This window comes from Euleptes europaea, chromosome 7 (genome assembly GCF_029931775.1).
Source record: "Euleptes europaea isolate rEulEur1 chromosome 7, rEulEur1.hap1, whole genome shotgun sequence".
Classification (NCBI taxonomy): domain Eukaryota; kingdom Metazoa; phylum Chordata; class Lepidosauria; order Squamata; family Sphaerodactylidae; genus Euleptes; species Euleptes europaea.
In genome coordinates, this window is record NC_079318.1 from 63,486,315 (window position 1) to 63,508,824 (window position 22,510).

The 22,510-nt window shown below is 41.8% G+C and overlaps 1 protein-coding gene across 1 annotated transcript in view; it reads left to right on the forward strand.

The window, feature by feature from the left end:
- Positions 1–22,510, forward strand: part of ABHD12 (abhydrolase domain containing 12, lysophospholipase) — a 48,852-nt gene that overhangs the window by 13,095 nt on the left and 13,247 nt on the right. The window contains exons 2-7 of the mRNA XM_056852443.1: positions 4,671–4,795; positions 12,948–13,053; positions 17,769–17,888; positions 18,484–18,514; positions 19,339–19,384; positions 21,005–21,134. Of these exons, the coding sequence (XP_056708421.1) occupies positions 4,671–4,795; positions 12,948–13,053; positions 17,769–17,888; positions 18,484–18,514; positions 19,339–19,384; positions 21,005–21,134 (558 nt within the window). The remainder of the gene's footprint in view (positions 1–4,670; positions 4,796–12,947; positions 13,054–17,768; positions 17,889–18,483; positions 18,515–19,338; positions 19,385–21,004; positions 21,135–22,510) is intronic.

Consider the following 22,510-nt stretch of genomic DNA (forward strand, 5'->3'; position numbering starts at 1 on the left):
GCTGTGTGTTTGTGGGAGGGAGAGAGAACCTTCCTGCCTGTTAAGTTGTCCTGTTGTGCCTGTCTTAGATTCCATGAAGAATGGAGTCAGGTGGGACACTTGTTCAAGAACAATTCCAGATTTAGGTAACCTTGTAAAAAATAATTTTCCTAAGTAGTTAATGACTTCTAAACCCTAGAAAGAAATATGTCTTATTCTGAGGATTTTTTCCATAATTGTTTGTGGATATGGTGCTGAGGTATTAAAACCAAAGGAACCAATTAAATGTAAACCTTTATGTTTGGCTGTTGAGCTGTAAGCAATTCAGCACTAAGGCTCTAACCAGTTGCATAACACTGCCCATTAAACATCCTGTACTACTGCTTGGTTGTCACACCAAAATAAGAGGTGTCACTTCTATACCTTTTGTTCCTTGGCCATCAGCTACTGCACGCACTCTTCACTGCACAGAATTAAAGGAAACAAAGAAAAATTGTTGACCTTCCCTCAGCCACACAATTCATCCCTCAACCACCAAGGCTTATCCTCACAACTCAAGCGCTGGCATGCTTCTATCTCACTCTCGGCAGCAGGCAGCAAAAGCCAACAAGGAAGGAGCAAGGATTACTTACATACATGTTATATACATACAGGATTACTTATATACATGTTATTACCCTTGATACATGATCTCATTGGATTCAGCCAGCCAATCACTGTCTCGTGCATGGGGGAAATTAATCCCCAGCTTCACAGCCATGAATGCTTCTTTTCCCTGTATCCATTTTGTCAGGCATTGCGTCAAGATATCTGCTCTTTACGCTACCAAAAGCTTTTTCAGCATCAAGAAACATTGAGAGTAGTGGTATTTTTTTCATTTCCTTAATAAAATCTTTAAATTTTATAGAACTTTCCTGATGATCTTTAGCATGTGGCCTTTGATAAATTCTGTTTGACCTATGGAAATAAGTATACAAAATTGAATTAATTCTCCTGGTCATAATAGAAGTCATAACTTTAAAATCTTGATTCAACAATGCAGTTGGACTATATACTCTGAGAATCTTCTGAGAATCTTCAACAGGCATGTAGTAATTTCCAAGTTCTTCAGCTGTATCAAGGGAAACAATAGGTGGTATTATAACTTTTTGATTTTTGGTTTTTTTTAACTATTCAACTTTGTGAGCTAATATCTTTCCTAGTTTATTTACATAGTCAAAATATTTTTCACTAGAAAACAATGACAATAATCTGGGCTGTATCTGTTTTGAGTTGTGTGTATGTGTTTAGGTATTATTCCAATAACTGTTTTATATTGTATGCTTATTCTCTAATTTTATAACCACTTGGGACTTTAAACCTCAGTATCTTTAACTGGGCCCAGAAGCAAACAGGGAGTGTAGATGTCGCAAGACTTAAGTGATATGGTGCCCATGACCTAGTGCAGTAAGTGTTCTTGCTGCAGCATTCTGTGCCAGTTGTGGTTTACATCCCAAACACTCTTAGGGTAATCTTTTAAAATCTTTGTTCAACTTCTCTTCCAGTTGCTTCAGTTTATATAATACTGTCTTCTGTAACTCTATTTTTTTCTAATTTTTGTTCAGGTATATACAATCCCTTTTACACATTTTTCTGTAACTTTTCTTAGTTGCTAATATTGCCTAAAATTTCCTGCAATTATAGTTTCTTCTTGGTCATTCTTATGAGTGCCTTTATTCACTTTGTTTTCCATTACACAGTGTAGCAAAATATTTGGCTTCAGGCCTCTATTAACTGTGTGTATATTGTATGCATAATGATCTGAGTCACCTGTTTGCTTCTCACATGACTAGTCAGACTGTCCTTGCAAATGCTTTTTAGTGTATTTAAGCCTGTGGAGGCCAAAGGTATAAGACATGTTCTCAGACTGTCCCAAAATTCTGCAATGTCAGTACTTGTGACCTGTCTACGGTGGAAAAGAAAGTGAAGCCTGTAGATTCTAAATTGTACAGACAGTAGTTTTTAGAAGACATGCTAATTTTACAGTAGGGTTTTGCAATATTTAAAGATTGTGAATGAGAAGTTGTTCTGACTACCTGCCTGAGTTTTTATAATGTTTTGTTTTGATTAAAAACTCTCTTTTAGCCTCTTTAGGAGAAGCAGGTCCCATAAGAAAACACTCTAAGCTAGGTTCTCATTCAACCCAAAGCAGAAGTGGCTAGTTATGATTAATAATCATGTGTTCTTGTCTGAACTACTTGAGTAACAAAGTTGCCCTGGTAATCATATGTCTTCGAATGGAGTCTTTTCTTGTTGATGTTTTACTCCTCTCTGGGTTATTCCAGCAGCTTTTTGGTTTCAGGATTGTTTTTTATCCATAGTGCACAAAGTTGCCTAAGCCCTATCCTCTGATTGTTTGGCTTTGCCTGTTGTAAATAGACCTCTGTTTAAAAACTCTGGTCAAATTTACCGTGATAATGTGTAGTGTTGCTTGCGATTTGGGATTTTTTCATCCTGCATTACAGCAACAACGAAAAAGAACTCCACATTTTTGCTGTATTTGCTTCTACTGGAGAATAGATTGAAATACAAAGTTCTGTGAAGGTTTTTAGGGTTAGAAGAGACTTCAGCCAGAATTCTTGCTCATTCTTTGATGCCAGTTGACTAAAAACAGCAGCATATAATTGTTTTTTGTTTGTTTGATGGCAGTAGATATTGTTATATACTCCACTTCTCCAAGCAATAAGAGGTTTTAGTGGTAGCTTACCTGCATTAGTTCCCTTTGGAGGAGAGGGCACTGGAGGCTTAAAGTATTTCTGTAATATTTACTTTATTTACAAAGTACTCATAGGCATTTTGCACACAGGCACAGGCTCGTGTAGTTTTTCTGTTAATGCTGTGGCTGTTAAGACAGAGCAATGATAATTGGGATTCCACATAGCAGGTTTCCCTGGTAGTGTTTTCTTTAAATCAGCGATTTATAGCATTATATCGATATATTGCTGTGGGGAAGCAGGAGAAAAAAAATTTCCGAAAAGCATTGAATTTATGGTAAATATCTCATGTGGAAACACCCATTGAATGCAGGTGAAAGAAAAGCACAACTGCTGCCTGAAGCAGAGACATCCTGTACCCCCAAGGCACTTGCTGCCAACTCACAGAGTCTGCCTACCAGAATCTCAAACTGTTATTTTCAGAGATATGTATTTTCAGAGATATTTCTGACCTTTCCTTTCAGCTGGGGTGGGGTGGGGGGCTACCTCATCCACGTCCCAATGGATGCTTTGATAGCTTCCTAATAATTGACCCACCAAGGTACTGTTAAGAGTTGTTTGGAAACATTATCATTGCTAGCTGAGCCAACTAAGAAAAATTAATTCTAGCCCTTCCTTCTCAAACAACAGGAGCTTAAGGTCATTTTGCTGTTAGGAATAATACAAATATAATAATTGTTCTTTGTATTACTATTTAAGAACACAGGTTGATTATTCTTAGACCTGGCCTATGACATTTTGTTCACTTTAACTTTGCAAATGACAAGGCACTGGGATTAACCTATGGTTAAGGATCCCGGTTTAGGATGAAGTGCCAAATTCAGTTTGAGGAGGTACATGCATTTGGATTTTACAGCAAATTTGAGTTTAGGGACTCCCCAAACCAGGAAGCTTTTGATTAGTCCATATAGGAAGGGGAGGTAGGATGGGAATGAGTGAGAACAAACTATTCATGCCCACCATAGACAAAAAGATGTTTGTCATGATTTTTGAATGTAACCAGTATTTCTGATGAATTGTCATAATTTAATGGTAGAACTCCAGGGAATAAATCTAAAAGAAGGTGTGATGAAATATCTATATCCTTACACTATAGGTATTACCTTCTAAACTTTTACACATCTGCTTTTCTGATTTTTTTCAAGGGCAAATAATGGATGTTGCAAAAACAATGGTCCAAGTTGAGACCCAGGTAGATCACAAGGGTCCATGCACATCTAGGTTGGTCTTCTTACCCATAGGTGCATCTTATTTTTACATATTCAGAGTAGTTCAAGAAACATAATTTTGTCTGAGACGTAAACAGAATAGGAAAAACATCCCTTTCTCCTAATCTTTGCTCCCCTTCATCTCATATTGCCCTTGCCTCTCCCTTCCACTTTATGTTTTCCTCTCTATCAGAATGTAATTTGTAAGCTTCCTGTGTTGGGGAATCAATGTCTTCATTATGATGTTAAGTGCCATGTATAATGTTATCATTATGCAAGCATTAGGTTGGATCTGGGGCTCACTTTTCACTGGTGGAAGGGAACTTCTGCCAACAGAGTATGTGTGAAGAGTGTATTTTTTGCTCATTTCTCACTGCAGACCCCCACATCATGCACAGTGCTGTTACTGGATGTCCCTGGAACCTGAGGCTAACAGGGGTTTTAAAGGCTGTGTTTGGGAGGTTCAGCAGGGAAAGCTCTGCTCTGGATGCAGCCAGATATTAAAAGTATCTTCCAGAGTGAATTGACCATGATGTGTTTATAAAAATAAGAAGTTATGCGTCAGACCTTTAAGCAAATAGATAAGTATAGTTCAATATGTACACAATTGAAACAAGCAATCTGATTTTTTACAGACAGTACCCATCACCCTCTTGACTCTGTAGGAGCACTTGCTCAAAGTTTTCTTGAATATAGTGTGATCTTTATTTTTTCCCATCCTCTTTTACAGGAGACATGGAATGTGGTTTCGATTGCGGAAGCTAGTAATCTGGTTGTTGGGAGTGTACATAGCCATTCCATTTATAGTAAAACTTTGTCCTGGTATTCAGGCAAAGCTCATCTTCCTAAATTTTGGTAAGATTCGTGGTTTTTTTGTCTGTTTGTTTTGCTTTGCCTTGAAATCGTGTAGAAACTTGATAAATGGGTTACTGACTTTTGGAACAAAGGGCACCTCTGTTAATTTTTCCTCCTCCACATTGTCTTCTACAAAAAGATTCTTCTTTGATAGTCAGTAGGATTTTATAAATCCTTCATCCATTGAATTCCATCAAAAAGATTCAAAGGTGTTGGCAGTTGTTATGATAAAGTTAGTTATATGATGTCATGACGTTTAAATGAAGTGTAAGCTATAAATGAGAGATGTGGCAAACATCTTACATATATGTGAAGAATGACTAATTTTGTCCTATAGTAGAGAAATGGATTAAGGTCCCTTCTGTGCCAGGATCCCTTATCCCATTCAAAGGGAGATCCTCTGAACAGTGTATGTCCTCCCTTGTCCTCTGTTCCAAATCAACACATCTAATTGTTAGAACTGAAATTACAGTATAGCCCCAAAGTAATTGTATCCTTTCCCCACCATTCGTCCAACCACAGTAGTAATGCTTCAAAATTTATTATTCCATGGTAACCTTTCTTTGATTCTTCATTCACCCTTTTGAATATAAAATGTAAAAAAGATGATTAGAATTTCATAGTGCATTTGTCTAAGCCAGCATCACATTAGTATATATTACAGCACTGAATTTATTGCTTTCGTTTCACCTGCCCTAGTGTAACATTTACTAGCTTTTATGACCTTTACTGGGCAAACACTTTTGCTGAGTTGTATCAAGATGATGTGTACGCGTTTGCTGGGTTTTTTTTTTTTTTTAGCAATCAGGTATTCAGAATTTCTTACTAGTAATGCATCACACAATTATTTAATTGCAGAAACAATTTGCTATATTGTTTTTTGAGTCATAATGAAACTCTTAACTGTCTTTATCCTCTTCACTGTGTTTCTTTACTGTTTCCTAGTTTCTGATTTGTAATTTTATGTTGCCACCCATGACTTCTTAAGAACCACTTCTTAACGTATTTTCAAATGTCTTCAAGGTATTTGCTGACATGCTATACCCAAAGGTTTATTTTATTGGAATGGCCTTCATTTCTTCTAGATGACCTGTATTGTTCTGTCATTATGCTGCTACTAATATTCTTCACAGCTGAACTCTTATCTGTCCTGTATTTTGACTTTCCCTTGCCTTATAGGTTGTAGCAATGATAGGCAACATCCATCCCCAACTCAGTATAATGAATAGAAACAGAAATGTTTTTTATATCTATATACTTTGTCAATAGGTGATGTTGTATGAATCTTTCGAAGTGTATAGTTTTCAGGACTGGTTTCTGGACATTTGAGCTGTAAGAAAATATTTAGTCAATTCACTTGTCAAATATTGATGTAGTACTTATGCTAATTCAAAAATTAAAGCAGAGAAAGTCACTTTGGAAAACAGTAAATAATTTAAATAGTGTTAGGCAGTGATCTTTGCCACTGCTTCCTATTGGGAACGCCTATAGTAATAGTAGGTGAGAAATAGCAAAGCTTTTTCTGTGCTGCTAGGTTAGGGGTGAGCATCTAACTAATTATACTGTAATGAAATAAAAAAGATAAACTGTCACCTACACCAAGGCATTCTTGCCTTCATGGTAATATATGAAAATATTTTACTGTGGTCAAAGAGTACGCAGTCAGTTGAGTGGCATGCCTACCTTAGTACATCTGAATATTGTTCCATGCAACCACTGAGACTGGCACTCTCAGGTGTGCGTGTCTCATCATTAGCGCAATATCCTGTGTTGTGGAATTTGGGAAAGCCACAATCATTCATAGTGACTTCAACGCGATTTTTCTCCAATCTAAACAAATGCCTCATATTGCTGAAGAGCTTCTCTGAACACAGTGCTTTTCGCCTGTTTTTTATGTCCCATTGCCACCACCTCATCCGTGCCCTCAATAATCTTGCCACTGCCTTAGATGTACCCAGCTCAAAATGAGATGGTAGTAACTCTTCCACCTTCCCTTTCCCACACCTGGGAAGGCTGGGTACCATAAACCATCTATTTATCTGTTCAAAATATTTATGTGCCTGACTTTACCAAGACACAAAGTGTGTAGCAGCTAGACATAACACACAATAAATGATTTTTTAAAAACTCCATAAGAACACATCGTAGTATAAAAGCAACCAACTACAATCAGCCTGGTCATATACCAAACCCAGTCATAAAACTCCAACTAGATCTCATCATAAAACCTTCATGCTGCTTCAGAGGTCTTTCTAAACAATTCTGTTTTGCAGCCTCACTAAAGATCAGAAGAGGCTTTCTTTACCCCTTCTGGGTGGCTAGAACATGTATACATACACAATTATTGTGTGATCAGTTAGCAAAAGCACATAGGTTGAAAATCCAGTGTCACAAAGAATCTAGATCTGTCAGCAGCCTCCAGTATTTTATTATTTTTGGTGAAGTGCTGATAGAAGGTACTCTTGATGCTGTCTGGAATTTCTTTTGTTTGTGTCTACATGGAATGTTCTAGTACCAGCTAGTGAAAGGAAACGATTGTTCTAGCTGCTCTGTCCTGTAATATCTTCTATGCTGTTCTGAATACTGTACCTGCAGATATATAGGAAGTTCTCTGTTGACTTTCATAGATCTGCAAATACAGTAATGAAAAATAACATTTAATGGGACTATCTCAGGAAAAGTTCCCTCATCCCACCCTGCCCATCATACTCAGCAACCATATCTCACTCTATTTGTTAATGGAGGAGAGCACAGTTTTTATAGTGGAATTTATAGAAAATATAATAACTATATATGGATAAAGTACTTGTGTCTCTAATAAGAATATCCTGGTTGACTGCAATTCCTGGCCTCCTAAGACTACTTTTGTAGTCTTCAAGCTGCAGTATCCCCAAGAATACACCTACATGCACATACACTCCAATTTTAATTATTGTATAGAATGTGGTTTGCATTGTTGGCTCTGGTGGTGGGTTAGTCTGACTGCAAATTACTTTGCCATTTACCCAGCCTTTTGGCGTTAGTGGTTGATCAAGGGACCAAGATCCCATAAGCCTTGTCCATTCCAGGGCTTTAACAACAAACCTGTCACTGCTCATTCTTTCCGTGCATTACAACTTTTTCCTGTTCATATGCCAATTATAAGTATTCAAGTAATGTATTAAAGTAATATATTTATTTTTATACAATATGTCTTTCTCACTAAGGCTCAAGTTATATGCATCTGTGAACACAATTCAAAACTCTGGTCATGCCGCCTACATACACAGCAGAATTAAATCTGCTTAATGACAGAGACAAATTCATTAGCTCTCTGTATTCATGCAAAGATACTGGGCAAGATCACTTAAGGCCAACCTAGACAGCAAAACAGCAACCATGTTTGTTTACTACATTTCTGCCTTGGAGTAGTGTGATGTTGATGTGAAAAGGAGTGTGCAGATGAGAGGACCTGAACGATCTTCCATGTCACCTCTTGATGCTCAGTTGACCCAGATTCTTTTCCTTCTGTCTATTGTGTTGTTATCTCTTTTGCTAAGGATATGAAGTAATGCCAAATAGAATTAAACTATTATAAAATTTTGCATCCATGCACTATTTATGTAATAAAACAGATACATTTTTAAAAAATCCTCCCCTCTCAAGGACAGAACAGGACATTAATTTAATAAGTACGGTATATACACGTGTATAAGCCGACCCGCGTATAAGCCAAGGTGCCTGATTTCTCCCCCAAAATGTGGAAAAATTAGGCACCCGCGTATAAGCTGAGGGTCGACTTATAACCCCTCCCCACAAAGCAGGCTTACCTTCGCTCCAGGCCCGGCGAAGGCGGCGGCGGGGCTTCCCCCACGGCCGCAGGAAGCCCTTCCAGGCCGGTCCAGGCCGGGCGCGCCCGCGGCAACGGAGGCGCAGCCTTCCCGAGGCCGCAGGAGGCCCTTCCAGGCCGGTCCAGGCCGGGGGGAGCCAGGCGCGCCCGGCGGCAGCGGAGGCGCGACCTTCCCGCGGCCGCAGGAGGCCCTTCCAGGCCGGTCCAGGCCGGGGGGAGCCGGGCGCACCCGGCGGAGGCGCGGCCTTCCCACGGCCGCAGGAGGCCCTTCCAGGCCGGTCCAGGCTGGGGGGAGCCGGGCGCGGCCTTCCCGCGGCCACAGGAGGCCCTTCCAGGCCGGGGGGAGCCGGGCACGCCCGGCGGCGGCAGGGCCTTCCCGCGGCCGCAGGAGGCCCCCACAGGGCGCTCCTGGCCTGGGGAACCCGCGCGGACCTGGCGGCGGCAGCGGCGGCGGTGGTGGTGGTAAGTTCCCTCCTCCCTCCCTCCCTCCTCTACCGTATTGACCCCCGTATAAGCCGAGGCCGGGTTTTTCCAGCCCTTTTTTTGGGCTGAAAAAACTCGGCTTATACTCGAGTATATACGGTATCTGTTTTGACCAACTGTATTGGCAGTTTATTATTTAATGTGTACATTATTCAGATGTAGTGACTGCAACCTTTGTTTTGTAATGGGTTGCTTAAAGGATTAAGGTCACCCTGTATATTCTGTAGTTTGTCCAGTCTCTGTATCAAGTTGGGTAATATTTAATATTTCCTCTTGGTAATTACCTTCACAACAACTCTGTCAGGAAAAGCAACTTGCCGTTTTTTGAACTGGGTTTGAATTCATGTAAAGTCAGCAAGTAAAACAGCAGATGGGACTAATAATGACTGATAAATGGTAATTTAGGATTAAGAAGAGGGAGAGAGCCTCACAACTAGCCAAGAAAAGCAACTTGCCAAAGGACTTACAGCAAGTGTAGTTGGATCTGAATACAGATCTGTTCTCTTTTCTTGATCATGGAATGGAAGTACATCTTAAATGACATATGGTCATGGGTCTAAAACTGGTACCCTCATTTTGGGTAAAATGTAAGACATGTCCGCAACCTATAGCTCAAGAGCCAAATATAGTTCAGTACACAACAAAGTGGCTCTTTCAGTACAGAAACTGAAATCCTTAAGGTATATTGGTGGGGTAGGTGGGACGCTAGAATAGCCAGTTTATTATAAAGGGAATGGCAAACTAAGATTTTTTGAGGGATTGAAGGGCTTCTTAGAGATGCTTTACAGAAAAAGTAATGGTGAAAGTGAACAGTTGCCAGTAATGCAAATGAGAATTTATTTATTTAGGGGATTTCTAGGCCACCTCTGCAAAGATCTGCTCCAAGAACCATGCACAGATTGTTTTAGTGCACTGGTATAAATCATGCAGGGTGCTCCTATGTATGTATATTACTTATTGTGAGATTCCCTGTTTGCCACTTCCTAATAAAGGATTCACAGCAACCAGTGCCTGGACTGTAGAAATGGTATGGATTATTAATCAACATGTCAGTTATCAGTAATATTTTCAGCTATGCAAATAGGCTTTCTTATGTTGGCTTTTTGTTGATCCCTTGCTTGTAGAAGGTTGCAGACCCCTGATGCAGGATCACATTAATACATTCTTTCAACCTGTTCTACATCATTGTCTGCTGCTGGTATGGAAATTTTGAATGTAATGATGTCACATCATGAACTAAGTGGCCCTACAGATCACAAACAAGAGCAGATGTTGACATATGCTGCCAAAATGCATAGTTGTGTTTGCATGTAATATGTAGTGTTGTCCTTTATTATATGGAAATTCACGTACTTCTAATAATTTACTTGAACCTGAGGAATGTTTTAGGACCATAAATTGTACACTCATAGTCCCATACTGTATGGACTTAAATGCTGGCTGTGGGTTGGATAACCTGGGACCTGCTTTTGATTGACTTACTAGGACATATAAACATACAATACAAGTTGTAGCCAATGTGAGGGCTCTAGAAATACATCACATGAAACTGAAAGTAAAGTTTCATCATCGCGTCTTCACTGCAGTCCTGCACGGGAACTGCGCAGGGACAGGCCAGCCGAGGAGTTAGACTACTAAGCTTCTAGAAGGGTTTTAGCTTCTGAGGAGCGCTCCCCCACCCTCAGTCTCAAGCCAAGGCTTTCCTGCCCATTCGGTCGCATGATGGAGGCGGGGAACTCTCATCTCCCTCAGTTCTTACTTTGCCGCTGTGGAGTAAGGATGTTTCCTACCAGCTTCTATTTCAATTGCTATGGAGAGTATGGGGGGCGCTTCGATGGTCAGGGTACCTGTTCTATGCTTTTCCTCCCTTCCCCCTACTACACAGTCTGCTATGGAAACTCAAAACAGATGGTAACACATGCATTCTCATAGCCCCCTATTGGCCAAGGAGGTTTTGGTTCCCCACTCTGTGGCAGCTGGCGAGGAACAGGTTCACTCACCTGCCACAGCAGCACAACCTGATCAGCATAGGTGGCATACTTCACCACGACCCACAGTTGTTGCATCTGACCGCTTGTTTGATCCTTCTGTAGCTTCCTGGCCTGATAAGGTTTCCCAGGTTTTAGAGGCAGCTCGTAAACCCTCACTGCAAAAATCCTACTTCGCTAAATAGTCCTGCTTCCTTAGTTGGGCTGTTGCGAATGATTATTTGATTTCTTTAAAGGAGTTGGGTCTGGCAACCAGTTCAGTTAAGGTTCACTTGGCAGCGATTTCCACTTTTCACACACCTGTTGGTCCATATTTGGTTTTCTCTGCCTCTCATTCTAAAAAGTCTCAGCAGTTTATACCACAGAGTAAAGCAATCATAAGAACATAAGAAAGGCCCTGCTGGATCAGACCAAGGCCCATCAAGTCCAGCAGTCTGTTCACACAGTGGCCAACCACAGTGGCCAATCCACTATTTGGAGTTTATCCTTGGTATTAGCCCAACTTTTGCATAACCATTCAAGCCCTTAGCCACTTGTGCTTTTGGTTGCAGTAACCTCAGCTTAGAAGGGTGGGGGAGTTCAATGCTTTGAGGTATGACAATCCCTTCACTAGGTTCCACCCAGATAAAGTTATGCTATGCACCAGTATGGAGTTTTGGCCGAAGGTGCAAAACTCCATACTGGTGCATAGCATAACTTTATAAGCTATGTAAGCTCCATGGGAGCAAAGTGAGAACTGAGGGAGAGGAGCGTTCCCCGCCTCCATCACGTGACCAAATGGGCAGGAAAGCCTTGTCTCAAGATGGAGGGTGGGGAAGTGCTCCTCAGGAGCTAAAAACCTTCTAGAAGCTTGGTAGTCCAACTCCCCGGCTGGCCTGCGCAGTTCCAGTTACTGCCTGCACAGAAGACACTCAATGAACAACAGTGAAAGGTAAGCACAATGCTGTTTTTACAAGTATTTCAGAAACAATGACTTTTAAAGAGTGGCTTGTGGTCCAAAATTAATGTGTCTATGGGTCGCCTTCTGCCAGTTTCAGCAGTTGAGCCAGTGCTGGGGCAACGTGCACACACAGTGGGCTCTTACAATTGCGCTAGTAGAAGGAGCTTGTACAGGAGAATCTTCCCCTTCTCCTTACTGCCCCCCCCCATATACTCTCTGAAAATCCTCTGCTCAGGGTTGGGGTCCCTTGTAAATGCACCATGGCATGAAGGGACTATCTGAATGGCATGACAGCTGCCTGCTAAGAAGCGAAGTCCTGGTGCAACCACTGCCTTGTTTTGCCCGGAGAATGTGGATATCATTTTTTAAGGGTTTTCATCTTTCTGGAAGCTGGGTAGCTAAACAAGAAGATGTGTATGGACTCTTTCATGAAGTTTGAGGTTTAATGCAGAGACTTTTTATAGACAGTATTATGTTTTTTCCTGTTTTAGGAGAGCCTGTGTAAGAAAATTACTCACTGTTCCTCTTGGGTTTCCTTGTGTTCTTTCAACATACTAATGGTAGGAATTGGAGCATTTTTAATCATAACAATTAGGTACAGTTGTTCATCAAACTTTTCTGGATATGCAGCATACATCTTGATGATAGCTGTGTGCTAAGGAGAACAGCTACATACCGGATAAAGTTGCTTTTTCTTTTTTTCCATTTGTCGCACATGTTAAAAAATCCTCCTGTCCTCCTTCTTACCATTTAATTGCCCAGTACTTCTTAGCCAATTCCTTTTTTTTGCCTGAGTGATTGCTTTATTTTGGTAGCCATTGTTGTGTTTTGTATATTTAAATACTAGCGGTGAGAGCAATCAGCTGGTAAACAGACCACAAAATTCAGTTTCTTCTGATTCTTCTGTTTCAGTGAGGGCACCCTACTTCATTGACTTGAAAAGGCCCCAGGACCAAGGTTTAAACCACACCTGTAACTACTACCTACAGCCAGAAGAGGGTGTAACAATTGGAGTCTGGTAAGGAACACTTAGTCTATCCCACCATTCACTGGAGTCTTTTCATTGTCATGCATATGAAGGACATGCTTTTGATCTAACCACTAGGAAAAACGGGAGCATCTCGAAGAGCACTCCTGCAAATGTTGCTTTTCCTTGTGTTGGTATATTATTTGTGGCTGGGAACACTGTGGCCTTTTGAAAGATATACGGCTCTCTAGGCTAATTTCAGTAGCGCATATAAATCAAATTGCAGAGAAGGCTGGTGATACAAAATGGAAACCTTTAATTTCATTTGTAGATCCTTCCTTGAAGTGGCAAAGACCTAGGAAGGCAGGACTGCTTCCCGTGCTAAAATGAAATGGCCTAGATTGCTGTAGTACAGGTTTCCCAACTTTGTTCACACTCCGGGCACTTTTGGAATTTTGAGAACTGGTTGTAGGTGCCTCTTGAAAATGGTTATGAGAAAAAAGCCAGTCACAAAACGTCAGAGGTTCCAAGCCAAGTATTTCCCAGCAACAGCAGTAGCTGCTTCTGAGTGGGTTATGTCCTCAGGTTAAAGGCAACTCTGATTTGAGGATTGTGATTTGGGCGGGAAAGTGGCTTAGAAATATTTAAAATAAATAAATACCTCCTGGGCTGAAGCACCTCCCTCACCGAGAAGGCAGAGGAAAGCTGGAATTGGCCCTTTGTTTTGGGGGAAACACACTGTTTGGTTTGTTTCCAAAGAGAGTGGGGGTGGGGTTTGCCCCATGCATGGCTGAAGGGAGAGGTTTCCAATCCCAGACATACATATAGGAAGAGAGCCTCTGTGTATGGCAAAGCAAAGGCCAGGCTGTTGTGACACACCTGTCTGGGATGAGCTCAGCAATTTCTGCTCAGACGGATGGGGATGGGAGGGTAAACCAATGTTCCCAGATACATAAGCAGGTCAGAGTTCACAAATGACTGCTAAGTAGTAATTAGAGATGTTTCTGCTGAGGTTTCAAATCAGATAATTATGAATACTGACTCGACCAATTTGTGGTACTTAGTTGCATTATGACTGAAGTGTCACTTCCCCAAAGTGTTTTCTGTGCCTCAGAAGTGTTTCTCTGCCATCTGAACTGCAGAAGGTGGCTATGCATGACAGGGCCTTTTTCAACAGTGGCACAGAAATGAACGAACTCTAGCCTCAGGGGAATTTGTGTGGCCCTTTCTGAAGTGGTTTTCCCACAAAAAACAAAGGCATTTTTGTTCCAGAGATATTTCACAGTGGGTAGCCGTGTTAGTCTGTTTGCAGTAGTCAAAAAGGGCAAGAGTCCAGTAGCACCTTAAAGACTAACAAAAATATTTTCTGGTAGGGTATGAGCTTTCGTGAGCCACAGCTCACTTCTTCAGATATCTGAAGATATCTTCAGGTATCTGAAGAAGTGAGCTGTGGCTTATGAAAGCTCATACCCTACCAGAAAATATTTTTGTTAGTCTTTAAGGTGCTACTGGACTCTTGCCCTTTTTGACTATTGTTCCAGAGAGTGTTTGAAGTCTTGTTTTGTTCCATTATTTATGTTTTGATCTGTTTTGTTTCCTTTTCCAGTTTTATTTATTGCCTGTTTCTGGAGATTATTGTAGCTTTCTTGGCTTTTAGGCTACCTTGAAACATTTTAAAAACAGGGTATAGCTATTTAATTAAAACAGAGCAAGATTTTTGCATGTCTGTAACCAGCATTCACGCTGAACAAGCCACTTCGTTGGTGCATATACAAAAGTTCTTTAACATTAACCACTTTGTCTTAGTGAAACTTGGGTTGATTTCATGGATATGACAGGTCTTACAATCACATTCATTCTTGTGATCAGTTTGTTGGGAACATTTTTATTCAGTCACTCTTCGCTGCTCAGATCTAAGACTGGCTCTTATTTGGCATGTGTTCGTTTGGGACATGTGTCAGAACTTCTGAATGGCTCTCAGCCTCAGCTGGTGATGCAAGCTGCAGTTCCCTGGAACCGTGTGCCAATGTTACAAGCTGGGAGGGACAGCAATGAACACTTTTTCCAAATATTTATTCACATAAATATCAAACCAATTTTGAATTGAACCAGGGAGAGCTTGCCTATTACTAGTCAAACGCATATTATACTTACAGCCAGTGTTGCATAAATGCTCGAAGATTGAGATGCAATTCAAAATCTCTCCACGTCAAATTGTTCAATGCCACAAACTCAACTGGTGATCTCTCCACACACCGCTCTATCTTTCTTTGCAGGCATCATAACATACTTTTACCTCACAAAGTGTATTAATTTCTGTCAGAAAGATATTTTCTTTTGTGTAGTTATGGATCTTCTTGGCAGACTGGAGATTTGAACCTGGGTCTCCCAGGAGAGGAATTTCCAGTAAATAGCCCATATTTTTTTCCTTTGCAAATTTCCATCATTCAAGTGATGGTTTGGTTTTCCAGGCCTCTGTCTGCAGTTTTGGTATTACTATGCCATTTGAGGCTTGCTATAAGTACTGGATAGAAAGCCAGCATGGTGTCATGGTTAAGGTGTCGGACTAGGACCTGGGAAACCCAAGCTCAAATCCCCACTCGCACCATGGAAGCTTGCTGGGTGACCTTGGGCCAGTCACACAGTCTTAGCCTTAACCCTGGCTAGTACTTTGATGGGAAACCTCCAAGTAATACCAAGGTCATGAGGCAGAGGCAAGCAATGGCAAACCACCTCCTAATGTCTCTTGCCTTGAAAACACTACGGGGTCAGCTGTGACTTGACGGCAAAAAAAAAAAAAGTCCAGGATAAGTATACTGAGCCATATCTCTGGTTTATCAGCTGCTTACTTCATGTAATTAAATGGGATATAAAACTTTGAAGGATAATCTTAGATTAAAAAGGAAGTGAGAAGTTGCTGGGACTAATTGGTTAATATAGTAATATTTGGAAGTACTGAAGAGTGAAGAGAAACTTGCTCTGAACTTTCCAGTAATGTTAATTCCAGCATAGGTTTTTGCTGAAGATCTTTCAGGTTTTCAGGAGGTCTGTGATGAACATACTCTTCAGTTATCTGTTAGGGAACACTTGTTTTCTTCAGCTTATCTCTGACAGCAGAATGACACCTGGGCTTAGATCCAGTGATGAGCAAGTAGAAACAGAAACGGACTTAATGCAGCGCTGCTTGCGCAAGAGCTTGTGCAGCACCCAGCACGTTCCTCCCTATATATTTCAGTGCCCACAGATTGGTTGCACAATATCTTGTGCAAGCAGAAACAGAAATGGGGATACAGAAAGATTGGCTTAGCACGAGTGGCTACACTGGCATGCAAATATTTTGCAGTGGAGATAACTCACTGTATGCAAACCCATTATTATTAATGTCTTTGTTTCTTTCCAAAGTGCAGTGGCTGGGGCTACTACTTTGAGGAGGAGAAAGTCACAGAGGTTGGGGGGAGGGGGTACTGTAACTCTCTTCTCCTACCTACTTTTCTTTGAGAAGTGTTACCCCTCTCAGTGGTTGCATGGGTGGGTCTTTTAATCACAGAACTAAACAACGTGTAGTTCAGCGCTGAGTATAGATACTCAGCTTAAACTGTTTTGCCATTAATTTGCTCTAAGAGCTATATGTTTTGGAGCTGGGAGATGTTGTGGTAGGAATCTCTAACAGAATTCTCTACCCTCATTTAACTACAACTCTCAGTATCATTCTGGGGAATATTGACTTGTGCTTCTATTGTAGTTGTGTCTTGTTGTGGTGTTTTGTTTTATAACACGATTCAGATGTCAAGACTGTTTCTAGAGAGGAGGCTGTTCCTCCACAGCTGATTTCGTGCTGTAAATTTTTGGGGGGGGGGATATCTCAAAGAAGATTTGGAGTTTTCAAGATGCAGTGTACGCTACCAAGTGTGAAAACAGGTTAAATGCATATTCTTCAAACTGAGAGAGGATACTCAGTAGCAGAACACATGCTTTAAAAGTGGCATGTTCTAACTTCAATCTCTGGCATCTTTTGTTCAGAGGATATCAGGTTGAAGGTCTGAAAAAGACCACTGTCTGAGACCTTGGAGAGCTGTGACATATATAATTCATCCATTCATTCTGATAAGTGCTTTGGCTGTAGAAGATCTGGCCTAGAAGAACTGGCATATATTCTGAGTTCTCATAGAAACTGAGAGCACATTACAAAGAGTCCTGAAGCTAGTTAATACCCACCCATAGCTTGCCATCTCAATGCTGTTACAAATAGCATTTCACCGCCCACAAAATGCATATTGTAATGATCTAGAACACTGAACTATATGTTACAGAGAGGGCATTAATTTGACACAGGGCTGCCTTTTTTGTTGATAGCCCTTTTTCATTATTAAAATTGAATTGCTGCTTGAAACAGTAGTCCATGCAGTGCACATAAATGGCATAACTATGGAAGAACTCTTCGGATTTGTAATATTAAACAGCTGTTCCGAAACAAATAAATGAGGTCTTTTGTAAACACTGTGGGGAAACTGGGCATAAGAAGGAACTGGGGTGAAAATGTGTCAGCCTCATGAGCAATGCCTGTTCCATAGTAGGGCAGTGGTCTGAGGAAGAGTAGCCTGTTGCCCTTGTGTTCCTAGCGCTGAAGCAATAGAATTTTGTTTAGATGGTGCTTTGTACATAACTGTATTGGCTCTCTCTCCTTTTTAGTGGTCTGGGTCGTTGAAACCTATAGATGGAATGTGCAGATAAGGGATGAGATTTCTAATTTGCTGTTTTGCTTCTAGGCACACAGTTCCTGCAGCTTTATGGAAGGATGCTCAAGGAAAGGACCAACCATGGTACGAGGATACATTGGGTTCTAGTAGCCCTGTAGTCCTGTACTTGCATGGAAATGGAGGTACAAGGTAAGAAATTTAAAAATGAGCCAACTTCAAAAAAGGATAGCTTTTTTTTTTATTCTAAGGGTTTAGATCAGGTTAGGACTTCAGGTGGCAGATGTTATATGTCATAGAGTCAACAAATTGTCAGTTATTTAGCTGCTTATTTTTACCACCTTTTGGAGGCACCGAAATGTCTCAGGCTCTTTCTGCATTAGGTTAAAACATTAAAGGAGAAGAATGAAGCAGGAGAGGTCCAGTCTTTTTTTCATAGCCAATTTTCAATTTATGATGTAAGATATGTTCTTGTTGGATGGAATAGATGGCATTTCAACAGTTGTTCCAGTCTTCCAAACTCTGCTCCTTTTTGTATGCACTGAATAGAGACTGTATTGTTTTCCACATTTTAGAAAAGTGGATCATGGGAAAAATATCCTCTTGTGTGTGTGCGTGCACACATACTTCAGTTTCACACACAGTAATGTATACAGTTAGTTAAATTAGTGTTAGAAGTCAGGCTGTTTCTTGAGAAGCCATAAAGAATGTACCAAAACTGACTTTAAACAAAAATCACAAACAAATATCACAAACAAATGTTTACTTTCCCAAATTCTTTTAATAGAGGAGGAGAGCACCGTGTGGAACTTTACAAGGTGAGAATTGCCTTATTGTTACTCAGATAGCCAAAACACTACAATGTATAGTATACAGTTCTGATAATAGCTGAGCTATCTAGTCTTATTATGAGTAGGTTATTTGTCTTCTGTAAGGAAACCTATAAAGCATAGGTGCTATTGTACTTTCATATAATTCATCTTTGACTTGCAGTCTCTACATTTTTATCATACCCTCCTTCTGAGGTGCTCAGATAGGGTTGCCAGCTCTGAGTTGGGAAATACCTGGAGATTTTTGGGGCAGAGCCTGAGGAGGGCAGGGTTTGGGGAGGGGAGGGACTTCAGTGCCATAGAGTCCAATTGCCAATGCCGCAATTTTCTCCAGGTGAACTGATCTCTATCGGCTGGAGATCAGTTGTAATAGCAGGAGATCTCCAGCTACTACCTGGAGGTTGGCAACCCTATGCTCAGGGTTGTGTACATGGTTCTTTCCTCCGCTTCCCATTTTATTCCTTAAGATGGGTCAGGCTGAGTGAGAGTGTGACTGATCCAAGGTCACCCCTTGAGCTTCATGGCTGAGTGGGAGTTTGGACCCAGGTCTTTCATGTCGTAGTCTGACACATCAGCTGCTACACCACACTGCTTTCTCAGGGTTCTCTGAATGGAAACATATCCTGAACTTGTAGGTAAGGAGATTTGGTTCTCTGAATGCTTCCCCACTACAACTACCAAACAAACAAACCCTTCTTGCATATGGAAAATTAGCAGGTTAGGGAGAAAGGCTGTGTTAAAATACGTGTTATTTTTTTTAAAAATCATATAGCACCCTTTGTAATCTTACGACTTGTCTTGTATTTGTTTAGGTTCTGAGTTCTTTTGGTTACCACATAGTCACATTTGATTATCGAGGTAAGATCCTTTTAGCCTGGGTTTGTGTATTTAGGTTTTGTTCTGACTGGGCATCTGTAACACATCTGACCGGTCATTGCCATGTAACTGATGATTTGGTAATTCCTCAAATTTCATTGAGAGTTTAAAATCCAGATTAAAATGTTCTGATTACATTTTAAAAATATGTTCTTTTCCTTTTACTAAGGTAGTTTGTGCCTGATGCTTTCTTAGCTTGGTTAGCCATTTTGGAAATAGTAATTACTGCAGCAGTGAGTCCCTTCCCAAGTCTGTTTTTAAGATGGGACATTTTAATTTTTCCATCTTTTCCTTGCTGTTTCTGTCTGGTTCACATCTCAACATTTTCTGTCATCCAATACACTGATCCTCCCATTAATGTCTTCTCAACTTTGCTCAGGCATACACTACTGTTGGTTCTTGTAGGTTATCCGGAATTTTCTTTCCTGACGTTTCGCCAGCAACTGTGGCAGGCATCTTCAGATTTGTTGCTGGCGAAACGTCAGGAAAGAAAATTCCAAGACCACGGTTACACAGCCCGGATAACCTACAAGAACCAATGAACTCTGACCGTGAAAGCCTTCGACAATATTTTATACACTACTGTGTTTCTGAGACTGGCAGTTGGTACTGTGTATTGTGTGTGTGTGTGTGTGGGGGGGGTAGGATAGAAGCTACACTACAATTTGTAAAAAAACTAGCATAGCATATAATGACATCTAGGCTTGTGTTAGCCCTTTCACCCATGATTTCTTATACTTCAGGCTGGATTTTTAAAAGTTTATCCTGTTTTTCTTATACTTTGGGCAGCCAGCAAACCTCTACAATAAAACAGTAAAATGTAACAAAGAAGCACTTCTGATAAAATATTAAAATACAAACTTGTATCCTAAAAGGTGTTATCTTTTAAATAAAGGGAATGAAAACAAAGATTTTGAGCCCATTCCTAAAGGGACGGCTAAGCTCCTTAGGAGGCAGTGTGACCCCACGCTGGCATAGGTGCCCATCTTATCACGTATTAAGGTGTCACCTACACCAGAGCGAGGGCAAACATGGAAGTGGGGCATTTTTGGTGGCGCAGCCCATTGGAGGCAATGAGGGATTTCCCCCCTTTCCTCTATTTATATATTTTAAAAGGCTTTTTATGCCTCTGCAGCAGCTGGAAGAGGCAGTGTAGCTGTGCCGCTCCCAGCTGCCATGGAACTGCCCCCCCCCCTTCAGAATTGGGCTGCCCATTGCAGATCTTTATAGGAAGGCTGCTGTGGAAAGAAACTCTGTCTCTGGTATGCAGGACTCAAGCCAAATACAGTGATAACATCCTGTTGTTCATTGAAAGCGCATACACAGACAAGAACATAAGATTGATACCTACAAATATTTTTAATGCTTTTTTTGAGACTGTTGTGGAACTAAACTGAATGAAATATTGTGGAATATTTACTTTGGTGGTGTGCCATTTCATTTTAATGGGCATCTTTACAAAGTCTAAACTATTGAGAGCAATTTGAAAGCTGATATATTGGGTCCTGGGCCACTATTAGTTCTTTGGCTTTAATTCAGACACTTTATTTTGACTAATAGTTTTGAGTATGATTCCTGGAATAAAATTATTTTCTCTTTCAGGCTGGGGAGACTCAATTGGCAGTCCTTCAGAAAGCGGACTAACTTATGATGCTCTTCATGTTTTTGACTGGATAAAAGCACGAAGTGGAGACAATCCAGTTTATATATGGGGGCACTCCTTGGGCACTGGGTAAGCCTTCAGATTCCAGATGGCACTAGGCAGGCCTTTGGAATAGCACAAGGGACTAATGCATGGTGTGGGGATGTAATGCCAAAGGACAATCATTGCAGTCTAATCTACTTTCTGTTGGGTAGCACTGAATTATATGTAGTTTGCACCCCACATTTTTGTCTTTATGTGCCCACAACGACCTTTTGGGACTGTATACTTTACTGGAGGAGGCCCGGTTAGCGCAAGAGGACTTTGCTCTCCTAACTCGGTTATTGGCTGAGCTTGCGCTCCATGGGACGCAACAGGAGTCGGCGGCCCCAATCCAGGGGCCCGAGTTCTGTTTCCCAATGGTGGGGGCTCAGGGGGGAGACGTTCCGTAAACTGTTCCGGATCCCACCCTATGCCGCCAGGAAGCACAGAACGCTGCCGCCGGGACAGTCCTGGTTTTTATGGATTTCACAGCGACGGCGGCCCACGTCGAGAAGGTACTAACTCCTGAATTCGGTCCTTCCTCTGTGGATCTTGCTCAACAGGTCCAACCGCTGTTGGGCCAGCACAAGGAAATCCAAATGCTCTTGGAACAAGCGGCCAAACCAATTGTGACGGCTGCCGCGGTCGGCAAACTCGAGGTGGACCGGGCACTCACTGACCAGAGGCGGGCGGAGGAGCAACTGTTGGTGGATGCGGCCGCTGCTCGGGCAGGAGCGACGACAGGAACTGGAGCGCGGTCGAAAGTTAGCGGGGGACTGGACTGGTCTTTCCCCTCGTTTTCTTTGGGCTCCCCGGAACCTGGCCTGCTCCGGGAGGTAACGCGCAGGCAACGGCTCACCTTTGCTCCTGATGTGCAAGAATATTCGGAGGAGGAGGACTTGTATGCAGAGGAGGGCGACTGGAATACGAACTACCGAGTCAGCAAAGCCCAACAGACTGGGGGGGCTGAGGAGGAGATCCATGCCTTGAGATTTCAAAACCGAGAGCTGTTGGATCGTATGGCCCGTATGCAGGACCAAATGGACATATTGATGAATGAGTACGGTCGCCTACAGCAAGCTCAAGGGTGCCTGCACCGGTCCCAGGCCAACAACCCCCTGGCCAGCAGCCTCCGCTGCAGCCAGCCCCAGGGCAACCTCCGGTGCAACCGGCCCCGGTACAACCGCCTCCGGGGCAGCCAGCCCTGGGACACCCCATCCCTGGACAACCGCCGGTACCACCACTAGTGGGACCGGTCCAGCCTGTGGTCCCGGTCGTGCAGTGGAAGCAACCCCGTTTGCGAGTGACTTTTGATGGCTCCGCAGACGCGTTGCCCTGTTTTCTGCATCAAGTGGACAGTTACATGAGAGAACAAGGGCATACCTTTCCCACGGAAGACAGCCGAGTGAGATTCGTTTCCTCGC